Here is a 15551-nt window from a genome sequence, read left to right as displayed (position 1 = left end):
CGTGCAGCAGTCACAACAATATGTTGTGGGGCCAGGTGGCCCGTCCCTTGTTGGCCTGGCAGACGAGCCACATGGATTACATGTCCTGCTACACCAATATCTTTTCAGCTAGCCATTCACTGTACACCACACCGCAACACTGCTGGCTGCAGAGCAGTGCCCCATAGATCCATACCAGTGCCATAGACTGAGCCACCACACCCACTCCAACAAGGTGTGTTCCACTCTGGGAGGGGATGTGGGGGCATGAAGGACCACAAGCATGCATGCTATACATCAGCTGCCCAAGCATGGACACCCTGCCCTCCCCACACACAGGCCAAGTGCCAACTGGCCATGTGTCACACAAATATTGAGAAATATTAATATATTAAATATAAGAACCATGCCTGACAACAATTCCTGTGTCCCCTATGGGGACTCGCGCATGTCCAGAGGCATCGAAGGAAGATGAGGGGACAGGCCCATCTGGAAGTGGCGCCTCCAGGTCAGCCACCACTACCACACAAAGGCTCACCCAATCTACGCCTGGACGGATGGACCGCTGTGAGACACCACGACCTAGCAAGGCCAAGCCTGCAGGTAGCACCGCAGGCCCTCCGGCAACACCACAGGCCACCAGAAGCACCTCCAAGCCCATTGCACTCACTCCCGCAGCTGCAGTGTCTGTCACAGGCCACACCTCCTAGCAGAGCGACTGTTAATTCACAGGGGGACATCAGCCCAATGTCACCACCTGAAGAAGGGCCACAAACCCCTGAGATCCCTTACTGCCACCAGTGTGCCCAGACACCTGAGTGGGACGTAGACATGCCATCATGTGGCTCCCCGGCTCACAGCCCAGATCCACTGCACAGCCCCCCTCCCAACCAGCACACACCACCAAGAAACACCAATCTCTAGAGGCTGGATGAGATGGAGAGGCGACAGAGGAAGGTGGAGGCCATTGGGCACACCCATTCAGTACACCTCCATGCGATCCATGCCTGCCTGCAAGGGGCCACCCGCAGGATTGTGCGAGTCATGGGTAGGAACAGGGCAGAGGCATCTGCCAGTACTGCCGCCCTGACTGTGTATGGGCAGAGGGACAGGAAGATGACAAATGGTGTTGGCCCTTGCAGAGACAATCGATCATAACACAGAGATCACACTCCAGTACATCCGGGGGTCAGGGTCGATACCCTAAAGTTCTACAACACCAACTGAGGGAGTCGCAGCCGAGTACATACAGGCGCCAGGCCCTGCGCCAATTGAGTCCCAAGATCACCAGGGGCTAGCATCGGGGAAAGAGGCCACGGAAATGACATTGAGACACATTTTGCCGTGAGTGGCTGTATTGGGGAGTTGGTGGTGGGAGTGGGGAATAGTGTGCTGAGGAGTTGGTAGTGGGTGGCGGGAGCGGGGTAGTGTGCCAGGGAGTTGGTGGGGGAAGGGGCGGATGGTTGGTGCATATCATTCCATTAAAACTGTTGAACTTCATCAATGCAAGGAGATTCCTGATTGTCATCGTCATGTTTATTGATGGAGATGAGTGCCACACAGTCGTGCATGGCTTGTGCCATGTGAATGTGTCAAAAGAAATTGTCTTTTAGTCCCTGGCAAGCCAGTCTCCCATCTTTCACGTCATCTCTGGCAATGCGTGCGTTTGCCTCTGCCGCAAGCATTGCATCCTTATCCTCTGGGGGTGGCATGTCCATGTCGGGGGTAGTGGAACATTTTTCTTCAGGCAGATATTGTGCAGCATGGCACACACAGGCACAATTCTACCCACTTTCTCTGGAGCGTACATCAGGGCTCTGCCACTATCATCGAGGCAGCAGAAACATGCTTTCAGGAGGCCGAAGGTATGCCTGAGGGGCACACGGGTCCTGCTGTGAGCGTGGTTGTTGGAAATATCCTCCAGTGTTTGTGGATCACGCGCAGGTGTCAGCCAGGGCAGTTGCGGTATCCGGAGTCACCTGTATGGGGGGAGGTACATCCATTAGTCACAGTGCAATGTGAGGGGGTGTTCTTACACAGTTTCCGGGCAGTTGACATCATGTGCATGCATATGGGGCTTCATTTCATGGCATATGTCTGCACAATGTCTGTTCATGGTGTGTCCCTCGTATGATGCATTGTTTTGACTTCACATGCGCCCTCTTCCCTTGCAGCAGGTGTTATGTAAGGTGTATGTTGGTGACATGTGCAGCAGACATGGCGGCTGTCTTGTGGCAAAGTATTTCTCCCGTGCTTGTGGCTTGCTGGGTTTGCCATCAGCCCTCCATAGACATATGGGGCCAGGGGGTCGGCATTGCTGGCTGGGTGCACGGCTGTGGTACTGGCAGGGATGCTGTTGTGTGATGCGATGTGGCCATTTGTTAGCATTGCTTGGAATGTGCATGTTACATTGTGGCACCTGTAGTCATGTTTGTGTTTGGAGTTGCTACTGTATGTGTTCATCAGCTTCTCCATCCAGGTATGTCCGACATGTGCATGCTCCCGGGTCTGTACTGTGACGTTGGTGCGGGATGTGGTCAGGTACAACTTTTGCATTCGCAATCAGGCCATGCTTTGTGTAGTTATTCCAGTCCTCTGCCCCTGCCCCCTCATTTTGGTTTGGTGCTTGGCAGTGCAGGCACTTTTACTCACCCACTATCCAAGTCCATTGTCCTTGGTGCCTCTCCATGTATCCTGGCGGTGTGCTGTTCCAGAGGACCATGGTATCATGGGTGGAGGTTATAGGTCAAATGTTCGAAAACAAAAGTCTCAAATGCCTTTTTTTCGACAGTAAAAGGACCAAATTATTTTTTTTTTATGGGGGGGTTCCCCAATACCCCCGTTTTCCTTTATATAAACACGTTTTTTACACATGCTAAACTAAAAAAATATATAAATAAATACATTTAAAAAAATTCAATCCTTTTACTGTCGATCAAAAGGTCATTCGATCCTTTTGATTCGAACATTTGACCGGACACCATGGGTGGAACCAGGGTAGCAGGCACAACAGTGAGTGATGTATAGGTTGGGGTCGCAGGTCACACATTCAGGGAGTGGTAGTGCTTCCGGTTACAGTACACTGCTTTGTGGTCCTGGAGGGCCACCAATGCGACATGGGTACAGTCCAGGACTGCAATCACCTTTGGCATTTGGGCAACGGCATAGAACTGTGCCTTCATGGCATTGACCTGGGCTGGTGTGGTAGGCAGTGAGATGTGGCATTGCACTTGCCACAGGAGGGCTTCAAGCACCTGGGCCAACACTTCACAGAATGTGGGCTGTGCCATGCTGTGCATCATGGCCATGGAGTGCTGGAAGGTTCTGAGGAATTGTAGGAATTACACTAGCTTCAATAGTGAGGGCACAGCTGTCCAGATGTTGATCCTGCTCCCTATGTCGTCCTGTATTGTGGTGAGCAGCTCAGTTATTGTCTCCCTGTTGAGGCGGTACAGGGTGACCAACTGGCTGTCAGTGAGGGTCCGGGGTGGTGGTCTGACCCTGGGAATCAGTGCACGACTTGCTTGGGCTTGTCTCCTCTTCCCCCGACCCCCTAAACCGCCCCCTATGCCCTGGTCTGGTTGTCCTGCATGTCGACTTCCAGGCACAGCCTGAGCAACTGCATGTCCCAGCTCACAGTGGCTAGTGGCAGCATGGTGTTGGAATCAGTGATTGCGGTAGGGGTGTGTCTTATGTAGCCCTCTGGAGTGGATTGGGATCACCTGTGGCTTAATTTCTGTATTCATTTACTGTTAGCGCTGGTTTTCAGCGCTAATAGCGCTGTACATGGACTTGTGATGCAGCAGTGATTGTGCTTCTTGTTGCCGGCGCAGATTCCGCCGGCTGTAATAGCGCCAGCTGATTTTACACTCTGCGTTTCTTTGCACTGGCCTGTTATGCGGCTGGCGGTATTGGCAGCACTAATTCCGTTACTGCTACTTTAAGGGCTTACCGCCAAACTCGTGATGAGGCCCAAAAATGTCCTATGCAGACTGACTTCAGCAAGGTATGGTTGCAGACTCGTAAGCAAAATAGGAAACTTGCAGGCTGAGTGCACAATCTGCTTTTTGGTGGTCGCCCAATTACTGGGTGGCTGCAACATTCACGTTTTCCTGGGCTCCCACTCAGCACTCTTAAGATATCTGGTCCTGTTTCTGCAGCCCACTCTTTTCTAAGGAGGCAGAATCTATTACCAAATGTGTCCACATCCGTGTCTCATTCATTGAAACAAAGTGTACTCTTTTTTTAACATGTTGGCTCTCTCTGCAGCACAACAGGCATACATTAGGCTGTTCCTCCTTAGAGTTGGCAGTGGAATCAACAAAGCTAACTGTGCAATATTACAAAACAAAGGGGGGTCTGGGAATCTCTCTACCAGCACGAACACAGCCCAATGACCTGTTCTTGGGTGAATAACCCCTGGGAGAGACTCGACCAAGTCTTTAGCTCACTGTCCCTTTCACAGAGAAGAAATTTCCCCGCATATCAGCCTTTGTCCTGCCCAGGGGCAGTCCAGCGCCGAAATGCTAGGCAATTCTCCTCTGAACAAGAGTACCATCAGTAACCCCATACACGTGTTTCAGCCTTGTTGGGCATCATCAGTGAGGTGAAACTGGTGCCTCTCTAAGAACAGTGAGCAAGGGGTCCACGTCTGGATCATCCTGTTAACTTAGGGTGAAACCCAAAGTTAATTAATGCAAAACAAAGGGGGGTCTGGGAATCTCTCTACCAGCACGAACACAGCCCAATGACCTGTTCTTGGGTGAATAACCCCTGGGAGAGACTCGACCAAGTCTTTAGCTCACTGTCCCTTTCACTGAGAAGAAATTTCCCCGCATATCAGCCTTTGTCCTGCCCAGGGGCAGTCCAGCGCCGAAATGCTAGGCAATTCTCCTCTGAACAAGAGTACCATCAGTAACCCCATACACGTGTTTCAACTGTGCAATATTACTCTGTCTCTCAGGAGGCACATCAGGCCATGAAGATGTACATATTAGGACATTTAACCACCCACAAAGAAACTGTGACACTTCTCCCTTACTTGTTTATAACTGAGCCATTAGGATCCCAATACATGGAATACCTCCAGAAAGGCACCCAGGTATTCCCATTGTTAAGTTATATTTTAACCGTGTGCTCCATACTTAACATTGGTGCATTGGGGTTTTTACCTTTCAGTTTTCACTGTGGTATTTTTTACTGCGAATTTTGGACCTAATTTCATACTGTCAAATGTGGGGAGGAGACTCTCTGCAACCTCCCTTCCCACCTACCTTCCAGATGCTCCTTCGGTAATCTCCCACCATCTCCCCATCCTGTATTGCCTCCTGCAAACACTCCCCTGCATTTTGCGGCAAAACATTTGTTGAAAAAATAGCAATAAGAAAATATTGCAATAAAAGCTATTCAGCAAAAGGACTCGGTGTGAATCCTGCAACATCAGGGCAAGTATCTTGCTCTGTCAATCAGAAGGCCTTCCATTTTTATCATTGATTGCTAGGAAGAGACTAACTCATGGTTGAATCTATGAAAGTCTTGAGGCATCCATTTAGAATTGCATGTGAAGCTTGTATCCAAAGGACGAGGTTCACCACTGACTTCATGATTGACCATAATAAAGGGCACAAAACAAAAACACTAACATTTTCTAACCTGCCTTACTTGCCAGGAACCTGCACACTACTTTTTTCTTGCCTTTTATGAGATATGCCATCTATTTTTTTTTTATAAGGATCTCCTTGTGATCTTTTCTTTGTTCAAAGTCCTACTAATTTACCCTGTATTTTCATCCACCCCATTTCTAAAAATGATCCTTGAATGTCTGAGCCATAGCTCTCAACTCACACGCTTTTGGCGGGTGTCACCCGCCTTGTAAACAGCTGAGTCACCCGCCAAGGCTCTTGCACGCCCATTCGTTTCAATGGGTCTCTCACCCGCCAAAAATAAAATCGGGTGTTTTCACCCGCCTTTGCAACATAAATGGTTGAGAGCTATGCCTGAGCACACCTACACAAGCTGAATTAACTTACACATGGCTGGTAAAGTTCTCCTTAATGAAGTGGCCATGGACAGGAGGGCAAGTAAAAGATTCTTTCCAATCTGTATGCCAAAGACCCCAATTACACACACAAAATAGAACTCTGTACTTGGAGACCAGTATACTTTATGGTGAGTATTGCTTTCTGTTAAAATAGTCAACCATATGGGATGACATTGTTTTTTTAAATTGTATTTCAAATATAAAGAATGAATTCAAAAGTGAACAGTTTAGTTGTTTGTGAGTAATCTGAGGATAGATGTATATGTTGTGAGTGGTATTGGTACAGTAGATCCCCTCCTGAGAGTGATTTCTGGGCATTTGAGTATCTCAAGAAGCTCGTGGGTGATAACAGATGGTGGATAATTCCTCCATTGGTAATCTCAGGGCATTAGATTGCTCTGTGTGGGTATTTTTGTTTGAATGTTCCTCGGATGTAGGTGGTCTCAGGACTGTAGTGTTCCTTGCATGGAATCATTTCATGGCAGTGTGTGTCATGAGTGATCTTTTGAAAACAGATTTCTGTGTGCCTTGCCATGAACATCTAATTACTATGAAGGGGGTGACATCCAGACAATTTCACTGTGGTCTGTGCTTGTGGGGATGTTGGATCGATCTAGCGCTTGCTCTTTTGAGACGGCATATTCCTCTGGTGTGGCTGATTTGAGGGTATTCTGTTCGTGTGGTGGTGGTGGTACTTTAAAAGAGTAACTTTATCAAAAGTTGGTATGTGTAGTACCTTCCTCTGCATTGATTGATTGCAGGGCAGAATTTTCCTTTTAGGTGGGTTATGTTGTGGAAAGAGATGGATGGTCATCAGTGCCTGGTATTTTAAGGGAATTCTATTCTTGTGGATGGGTGATCTTGGGGTATTTATTTGGGGGTTGACCTTGGCAGTAGATTCTTGCGCGATATAAATGTGTCCTGCTCAGTGTCCTTATGCATGGAGTTGAATGGTAAAAATGCCCCTCTTTGATTTTCTATAACCACCTTTTTATTTGATGGCACAAACGCTGTATTATCATCTGCATGCTCATTTTTCTCTTGTTTTCTTCTCATTTCTTTTCTCATTCCTCCCCCAAACACCACACATTCCTGCCCTATTGAACCCCATGTCCTGCACCCGAATCCCCATTTTCTCATTTGTCCCACTTATTGTGCTCTCCACTCCGCTACCTTCCACTGAGGCATAATCTCCATTCGATGTTGCATTCCTATTTTTCCATTGTCTGTATCTGCTTCCTGTCTTCTCCCAACCTCTGTTCATTTCCTACCTTTGATTTTGAATCGGCCATCTTCTGGAGTTTCAATTTCTTCCTCCTTCATTCTTTGCCCACTGTTCCTTCAATGGTTGCTTTCTATTTTATGGCTGTGCCTCTCATCTATTATTGTATGTCTTCTTTTCATGCCTGTTACTTCCTATCTTGCTTTTTCTTTCCTGCTTCCTGCTCCTCATTGCTGGTTCCTTATCCTTCCGTCCTTAATTGGTTGATCTTCCCTGTTTCTCCTGTGCCTCCCACTTTCCATTTTCTTAATTGCTTGTTTTTTGTTTTTTCCTTTGTTTCCTGCTCCTACTGTAACGTTCTTCCATCGCTACCTGCACCTCGCACTGTTACCATTATTGTTTGCTATACCCTCTTTTCATTTTCAAATCCTCCCTGTCTTCCTTCGTTGCTTACATCCTCCCGATTGCATGCCCCTTTTGCTTTGTAACTCTTTGCAGACCATGCCAGGAAGATTGACTTGGTGCGTCACCTCATGTCTGGCTATGTTAACGGACAGGTACTCGATGTGTTCTCTGAGCATGCAAATATACTTGTCTCATCAGCAATCACCAATTTCCAGGATGGTGCCGATCAGCTGCCACACTTTCTGTTTCTGCCGATCCCCAGCTATGAGGTGGAACGCGCCCCTAAACGAAATGGTTAGTAGCCAGGAGCAAGTTCCACATACTGTCCTAGTAGTGATGGTTAGTGGTCAATAATAAGGTTGAGGGCGTTTTGATTGTTGGTTGGAGGGTAGCCAAGAATAGGGAAGAGGGAGCTCACAGAATGAGTAGAGCGTACATTCAACATTAAGGCAGAGGGGATTCCCTTTAGAAATATTACTCAAGTGTTAGTGCTTTCATAGTCCTAGTATGTTCACTCCTGCCTATGAATCAGAATGGTTTCCTGGCTGCAGACAGCATAGCATGCCATTTTCTTTTTAAAGGGGACCCTGGTATGCATGCCAGGCTACCATAGTTGATCCACCTGCTTGCTCCATGCCCCACCTTCTTTTTCTTGCAGTTCTGACAGCTCTACTTGCTTTCTTTAGCTCATAGGTCCAATGCTTATTATTCTGTGGTCCTCTGCCCCTACTGCAGATTACAGACGTCAAGCCATGTTGTTGGTGTCAGTTACTTTTCAATGGTTTGCATCCTTCCAGAGCTTTCTATCTAGATAGATATGCCCCAGTGCCATCTGTTCTTGGAAATCTTTGCCAGGGAATCTTTGCTGTAGTACAGCTGTGGAACCTCATCCAAAAATGCTCAACCTTCTCGACTGTCACATAATAACACACTAATCCCGTTAGCTCTGTTCCTTTTTTTCTGCCTGCTCAGCACACAGCATGTTGGAACACCTTGTATCTAATTGTTTCTGTGCCACTGTGCCCAATCCAAGGCAATATGGGCCAGCACAATATCTGTGTGTGATGTCTGGTTGTGGACCACTAAGTGGAGCAATGCGATTCTTGACAGTCCATGACCCCGATAGCGCACAGGGAACGGGACACTAGGTTGGCGCTGGATCGTTCATCCTGAAAGTCCCTGGCTCCCTCTCTAAGTTGTCAGAGGTGGAGACCTACGTGTCCACCCCAGAGAATAAAGATTACAGGGAAAGCAGGAGACATAAGGAGAAGCTCGAATGCAGCAAGTCACTCCGCTTTTCTTTCTCTTCCCAGAGAAACAAAAAGGCGGCATAGGTTGAGGAGGAACGCCAATGATGACTCTTAGGATTCATTAAAAGGAGAGAATGCCTCCTTTCCTTTGTAGCTTTCCTTCAAAGAGGATTGGGAGAATTTTAGTGATCGGATGTTGGTCATTTTCTCAAAAGCCTCGACAGTTATCGTTTCGACCTAGACGTGGCCTTCTAGACCTCTGCGCCTCTATCAGCTGGTGAGAGACTTTTTTGCGTTGTTACACGCTGCCTAGCTGTGCTCATCCAGCAGCAGTGTCGGCGTCAGGGCTTGGTGCTGTAGCTTCGGAGTTAGATGTGGCAGACCACTCTGCCCCAGATGCAGGCAGGCACCTCCGCTCCAGAGTCAAGGGCATACTTCTTTCAGACCATTAGAGATATTTTTTGATGACAAAGGAGATGCCATCCCCTTTGGCATGGAACCCCTTGGGGGCATGAGGCAAGGGCCTTTGCCGGACTTATTGGCCAACAAGGTCAACTTATTGAATTTTGCTTTCGGCCTCCATGATGCCTTCAGCTTGAAGACGTTGCATGATCTCGAAATGTAACAGGTGTTGCCTTATACACACCAAAGTATGCAATACAGAAAACTTGTGGGGAAAGTGGTAAATTCCCTGGACCTAGGAGTTCCATCCAAGTCCCTTTTGTGGCTGTAAACTCACCAACATCTTAGACAAAGTTCCTTAGACCAAGATGGTGCTGCCGTTTACTGCAGGCATTGGTGAATCAATTCTTGCCTTATGCCTGAACCCTTGTTTCACTATCATGGTGGATAAAGAGCTCACATGAAAGTACAAGCCGGCTTTGGAGGACTGTAACGCTCACCTGATTCTCGCAGAGGCGCCGGTCTTGATTGGGCGACTACCGTATCTTCAAAGGTGATGTGTAGCACCCGGTTGGCTCTTTGGGCTGGACCTCTGTGCACTGTATGCCTGACGTGTAGAGTAAGATGTCTGCAGATAGAAAATATGGGGTTAATGAACTGGGGTTATCGGGGTGTCCCTATCTCTTTCCTCTTCTCCTCTCCTGTAGACCCCCAAAGGTTAACGCTCTCACCTTAGGTAAGTGAATGCCGAGCTCTCCATCTGCCTCGGGGCAGGGTGCTGTAACCAGTTTCTTCACTGGATAGGTAGCGCAGGCCTCTTGACTTCAGAGGACTGCTGTCCGTCGTTTACTGCACGAACGGTAAGTTTCGAGTCATTCAAATGTCTTTAAAGTCTTTAGTAATGATGTCTCTTGTTTTGCAGGGTTCCGGCGATGGCGGATGACGGGCTGAAGTGAGTTGAAGATGGAGCCCGTGTGATGAATAGAAGCGCCTGGAAGCAAGTAAGTAAGCGCTTGTTGCCTGCTTCACTATGCGCTCTAACTGTCTTTTTATTTTGCAGGTACGAGTTCGGAGCGGCTGCAGGGTGCCGGAATACCCACTGGATTAGATGTGGAAAGGAGTTATGGCACGTGAGTATTAAAGTTCCCCAATGTCTTTAAACGCACCTTGTTTTGTCTTTCAGATGCGGGATGCAGCGCCGAAGGCCTCCGGAGCGTGCGAAGAGTTGGTAAACTTTTGTCTTTCAGATGCCGGAATGCTAACCTGTTCTTTCTTGTCTTTATAGGTGTTGCTGAAGACTGGATTCAGGATGGTAAGCCTTTGCCTTTCAGATGCCGGAATGCTAACCTGTTCTTTCTTGTCTTTATAGGTGTTGCTGAAGACTGGATTCAGGATGGTAAGCCTTTTTCCTTAGGCCCAGGACCGGATGCAGAAGACACGATGAGCGTTCTGCTGCAGAGGTTGCAGAATAACGCAAAGCAAGATTCATCCACCGGGTGTGGTTTAAATAGCCTCCTGTAGTGCTTAGGTGTCTCCTTCCACAGCCACGCCTAAGTAAGAAAAGAGTTCCTGCCTTCCAGAAGAGTTCCAGTGTTCTGAATCTAGGGAGTGGCTCCAGCCCCACCCAACAGGAAAAGTAGTTCCAAACAGAAGAGGATCAGAGGCTCAACTGGCAGGCAAGTAAGCAGCATGGTCTGCTGAAGGTAAGTCCACCCAAGCATTATGAGCCCGGCGCTTCCAGCGCTGGGACTGGGCATATTTATGAGCCTGGTGCCACTGGCGCCAGGACTGGGTCCAAAAGGTCCCAATTGGGACTGGTTGGCACTCGGAACCTGGGTTATGGATCTGCTTCCAAGGGAGTTGGGAAAACCCTGACCTTTTGGAAGCAGAGATCATGACAGTACCCCCCCTCAAGGCCCCTCCCAAACCGGGCTTCTCCAGGGGTTTTGGCTTGTCAGGAAATGTTCGGTGAAATCTTTTGATTAGGCGAGGAGCGTGGACATATTCAGCAGGTTCCCAGGATCTCTCTTGGGGGCCGTAGCCTTTCCAGTCAATTAGGTAGAATAGTTTAGATTTGGAGATCTTGGAATCCAGAATGCTTTTGACTTCAAACTCGAGTTCTCCATCCACTAGGATAGGTTTTGGAGATTTGGTTAGTCGGGTTTGAGGTTGCACGGGTTTTAATAGAGAGACGTGGAAGACCGGATGTATCTTCATGTGCGGGGGCAAGTCCAACTTGACCGCTACTGGGTTTACTATGGTAGTGATGGAATAGGGACCAAGGTATCTTGGGTTGAATGTGCGTGGCCCTTTTAGAGATAGATATTTGGTGGATAACCAGACTTGATCCCCTACTTGATAGTGAGGGGCTTCCTTCCGATGTTGATCTGCTCCTTTCTTGTATTGTTCTTTAGCCCTTTGAAGGTGAGAAACAGCTTCCTTAAAGGCTTGGGTGATTGTAGAATGCAGGTAGTCTACTGCTGGTGTTTCAAGATCTTGGAGGGGATCCAACTCCGAGGTTCGAGGGTGACTGCCGTACAAAAGAAAAAACGGGGTTTTCCCAGTTCCCGAATGGACAGAGTTATTGTAGGCATACTCGGCTATCCAAAGGATATCTTTCCAAGTTTTTTCAGTTTGTTGCAGCATGCAGCGTAAATACTGTTCCAGAGTTTGATTGGTCCTCTCGGTTTGTCCGTCGGTCTGAGGGTGGTGACTGGTCGATAGTCTCACATCAATTTGAGCCGACCGACAGCAACTTCGCCAAAAATGAGAAATAAATTGACTACCTCGATCCGAAATTAGAACCGAAGGAAAACCGTGCAGTCGGACGATGTTTTCGAGAAATTCTCGGGCCAGAGTTGCTGCTGTTGGCAAGCCTTTGAGCGGAATGAAATGCGCCATCTTGGAGAATAAGTCCACGATTACTAGAATCGTATTGTATCCGGAGCATGGAGGTAGATCGGTGATGAAGTCCATAGAAAGCGTATGCCAAGGGCGAGGTGGGATGTCAATAGGGCGTAAGAGGCCTGCTGGTCTTTCCTTTTGACTCTTGTTTTGGGCGCATACTCCACAGGACATTATAAAGTCTCTGATATCTTTTTTCCAAGACGGCCACCAGAAGTAGCGCTTGATCTTTTCTGAGGTCTTGGCTATACCGGGATGACCTTCCATTAAAGAGTCGTGATAACAAGAGATTACTTTTTTCTGTAAATCTGTGCTGGGTAGGTATAATCGTTCTTGGAAATACAATAAGTTGTCCTTTACTGCAAAGTCCTTTCCCTGCAGATGCCAATTCTGTATGTCTGCTGGAGTTACAAGTTGCCTGGCTTTATCCTTAACTTCCTCTATGGATTCTGTGGCGATTACACCCAGAATTCTTTGTTCGGGAATGATTGGTACAGGTTTAGGGTTGACCAAGTGTTCTTCCACTCCCATCCGAGAAAGGGCATCGGCTTTACCGTTCTTTGTACCAGGTCGATAGGTAATTATGAAGTCAAACTCGGCAAAGAATAATGCCCAACGGAGTTGTCTAGAGGATTGGGCTTTTGCGGTCTTCAAATATTGCAGGTTTCGGTGATCCGTAATCACAGTAACGGTGTGTCGGGCCCCCAGCAGATAATGCTGCCAAGCCTTAAAGGCAGACTTGATAGCCAGAAGTTCCTTGTCAGTAATCGTGTAATTGATTTCAGGAGGCGAGAATTTGCGGGACCAAAATGCCACGGGATGCAACTGATTGGTTACCGGGTCCTTTTGTGATAGAACTGCCCCCATGGCAAGGCTTGAAGCATCAGTTTCCACGATGTAGGGGAGTTCGGGGCGAGGGTGTTTTAAGATTGGTGCAGAGATAAATTTAGTCTTCAAATCCTGGAAAGCTTGTTCCGCTTCGGTAGACCATTCAAAACGTTTGTTTTTCTTTAACAAGGCAGTGATGGGCTGGACTATTCGAGAGAATTCGGGGATAAACCTGCGGTAAAAGTTAGCGAAGCCTAACATGCTTTGCACACCTTTTACGGAGGATGGTGATGGCCATTTGAGAACTGCATCGACCTTCTTTGAATCCATACGCACTCCGCCAGGTGATAATATGAATCCCAAGAATTCCACTTCAGTCACGTTGAAAACACATTTTTCCAACTTAGCGAAAAGTTTGTGTTGACGCAATCTTTCGAGGACCATTTTCACGTGTTTCCGATGTTCAGATTCCGATGAAGAATAAACGAGGATGTCGTCAATGTAAACAACAACACATACATCTATGAGCTCTCTGAGGACATCGTTCATAAAATATTGAAAGGCGGCCGGGGCATTGCAAAGTCCGAAGGGCATGACCTGATATTCAAATAGCCCATACTTGGTGCGGAAGGCCGTCTTCCATTCATCGCCCTCTTTTACTCGTACCAAGTGGTAAGCTCCTCTAAGATCCAGCTTTGTATATATGCATGCTTTTCTGACTTGGTCCAGGAGTTCAGGGATCAAAGGTAACGGATATCTATTCTTAACGGTGATCTGGTTCAGGGAGCGATAATCGATACAAGTTCTAAGGTCTCCTTCCTTTTTTGGAACGAAGAACAAAGCTGAAGAAGCAGGGGACTTGGAAGGACGAATAAACCCATTTGCCAGGTATTGATCCAGGTATTGTCGAAGGTGAAGGTTCTCAGGCTCGGTGAGGGCATAAATTCTACTACAAGGAGGAGTAGATCCAGGTATCAGGTCTATCTGGCAGTCATAAGACCTATGAGGAGGTAGAGAGTTAGCCTGATCCTTCCGGAAAACATCTTGGTATTCTAGGTATTCGGGAGGTAACTGGGGAGTCTCTGAAGAAATTGCGGCCAGTGCAACACCAGGTGGAGGGTGACAAGTAGAGACACATTCTGGAAACTGGACCGTTCTTGCTCGCCAATCGATCAGAGGATTGTGTTTCTCTAACCAAGGTATTCCTAGAATAATCTGAAACTGAGGGGCCTTGATCACATCGAACACGATCTTCTCATGGTGTCCATCTTGACTTACTAGCGTCACCTCTTGAGTGGTATGCGTTACTGGCCCGGAGGCTATCTCCGTACCATCCACCGTAGTAATGACGTCCTTTACAGCCTTGGGACAAAGAGTTAGATTCATCCTCAAAACCATTTCATGATCCACATAATTGCCGATGGCACCGCTGTCGACGTAAGCTTCAATTGCATGTAATCGATCCGGATTATCAGGGCTAATGAGGACCATAGGTATCACGAAATGCGAGGTCACGGAACTGGTTTTCACGCTCGGCAAGAGGACCTCTATTCTTGTCAGGCGAGGTCGTTTCCCTGCTCAGAGTTTGTAACTTTGGTAACTGCAGCTCCTACTGCCTTCTTGGCAGGTTTCACTGGACAGTCTCGAAGAAAGTGCCCTGAGTTTCCGCAATATAGGCATAATTGCAACTGTTTCCTCCTTTCCCGCTCCCTTTGTGTTAGAGGACCTTTCAGACCCCCTATTTGCATGGGTTCCCCTGAGTCTACTCCTTTGGAAGGAGTTGGCGGTTTGGAAAATACTCGAGCATCAAACTTGGAACGATCGGCCTTCCTGTTCTGCAGCCTGTGATCTATTTGAACGACCAAGTCTATATAATCCGAACAGTCTTGTGGGGGATTCACTACTTGGGCTAAAACGTCTTTGAGCTCTCCACGTAGACCTCTATAAAACAGCGTAATCCTTTTGTCCTCAGGCCATTGAGTTTCCACTATTAGTCTATTGAAAGATGCAATATAAGCCAAAAGGTCTTGATTACCCTGTCGCAACGAAAGAAGCTCATTGTCCAAGGCCTGCCCCTGTGAATGTCTTGCGAACAGTTTTTCCATACCAAGCTGAAAGGCTTGAAAATCATGGAGAACCGGATCATCTTGATTAACTAGAGGGATCGACCAGTCTGCCGCATTGCCACTAAGGTACGAAAGTACAAAAGCTACTTTTGCTTGATCAGTTGGAAAGGCTGCTGGCCGGCATAAGAAGTGCAACCGGCACTGATTGATAAATACTGCAAACCTCTTTGGGTCACCAGAAAATCGTTCGGGCGGAGCCAGAGGTACATTCCCAGGTAGGTTGATCTGCACTGGATTCATAGAGGATGTTGAAGGAAGATTTGCCCCTGATGCGGGTAACGGGGTCTGTCCGGCTTGTGACTGTAGCACTTGTCTAGCAAGATTGTCTGTTCTCTCCTTGGAAATAATTAGTTCCCTTCTTAGAGCATTCGTTTCCTGACGAGCTGCATGCACTT

At 47.7% G+C, this 15551-nt stretch overlaps 1 protein-coding gene across 24 annotated transcripts in view; it reads left to right on the top strand.

Moving 5' to 3' along the window:
- The window catches only part of KIF1B (kinesin family member 1B), a 2119562-nt gene that overhangs the window by 1469951 nt on the left and 634060 nt on the right, over window positions 1–15551 (top strand). For 13 of the 24 annotated variants that reach the window (XM_069609972.1, XM_069609971.1, XM_069609973.1 and 10 more), the window contains one exon: window positions 7740–7940. The exons of the other annotated variants lie outside the window; for them this stretch is intronic. In XM_069609972.1, coding sequence (XP_069466073.1) covers window positions 7740–7940 — 201 coding nt within the window. The remainder of the gene's footprint in view (window positions 1–7739; window positions 7941–15551) is intronic. 24 annotated transcript variants of the gene reach the window in all.

The sequence above is a fragment of the Ambystoma mexicanum genome, chromosome 8, assembly GCF_040938575.1.
Source record: "Ambystoma mexicanum isolate Mex_15411 chromosome 8, UKY_AmexF1_1, whole genome shotgun sequence".
Classification (NCBI taxonomy): Eukaryota; Metazoa; Chordata; class Amphibia; order Caudata; family Ambystomatidae; genus Ambystoma; species Ambystoma mexicanum.
This window is presented reverse-complemented; position numbering and strand designations above follow the sequence as displayed.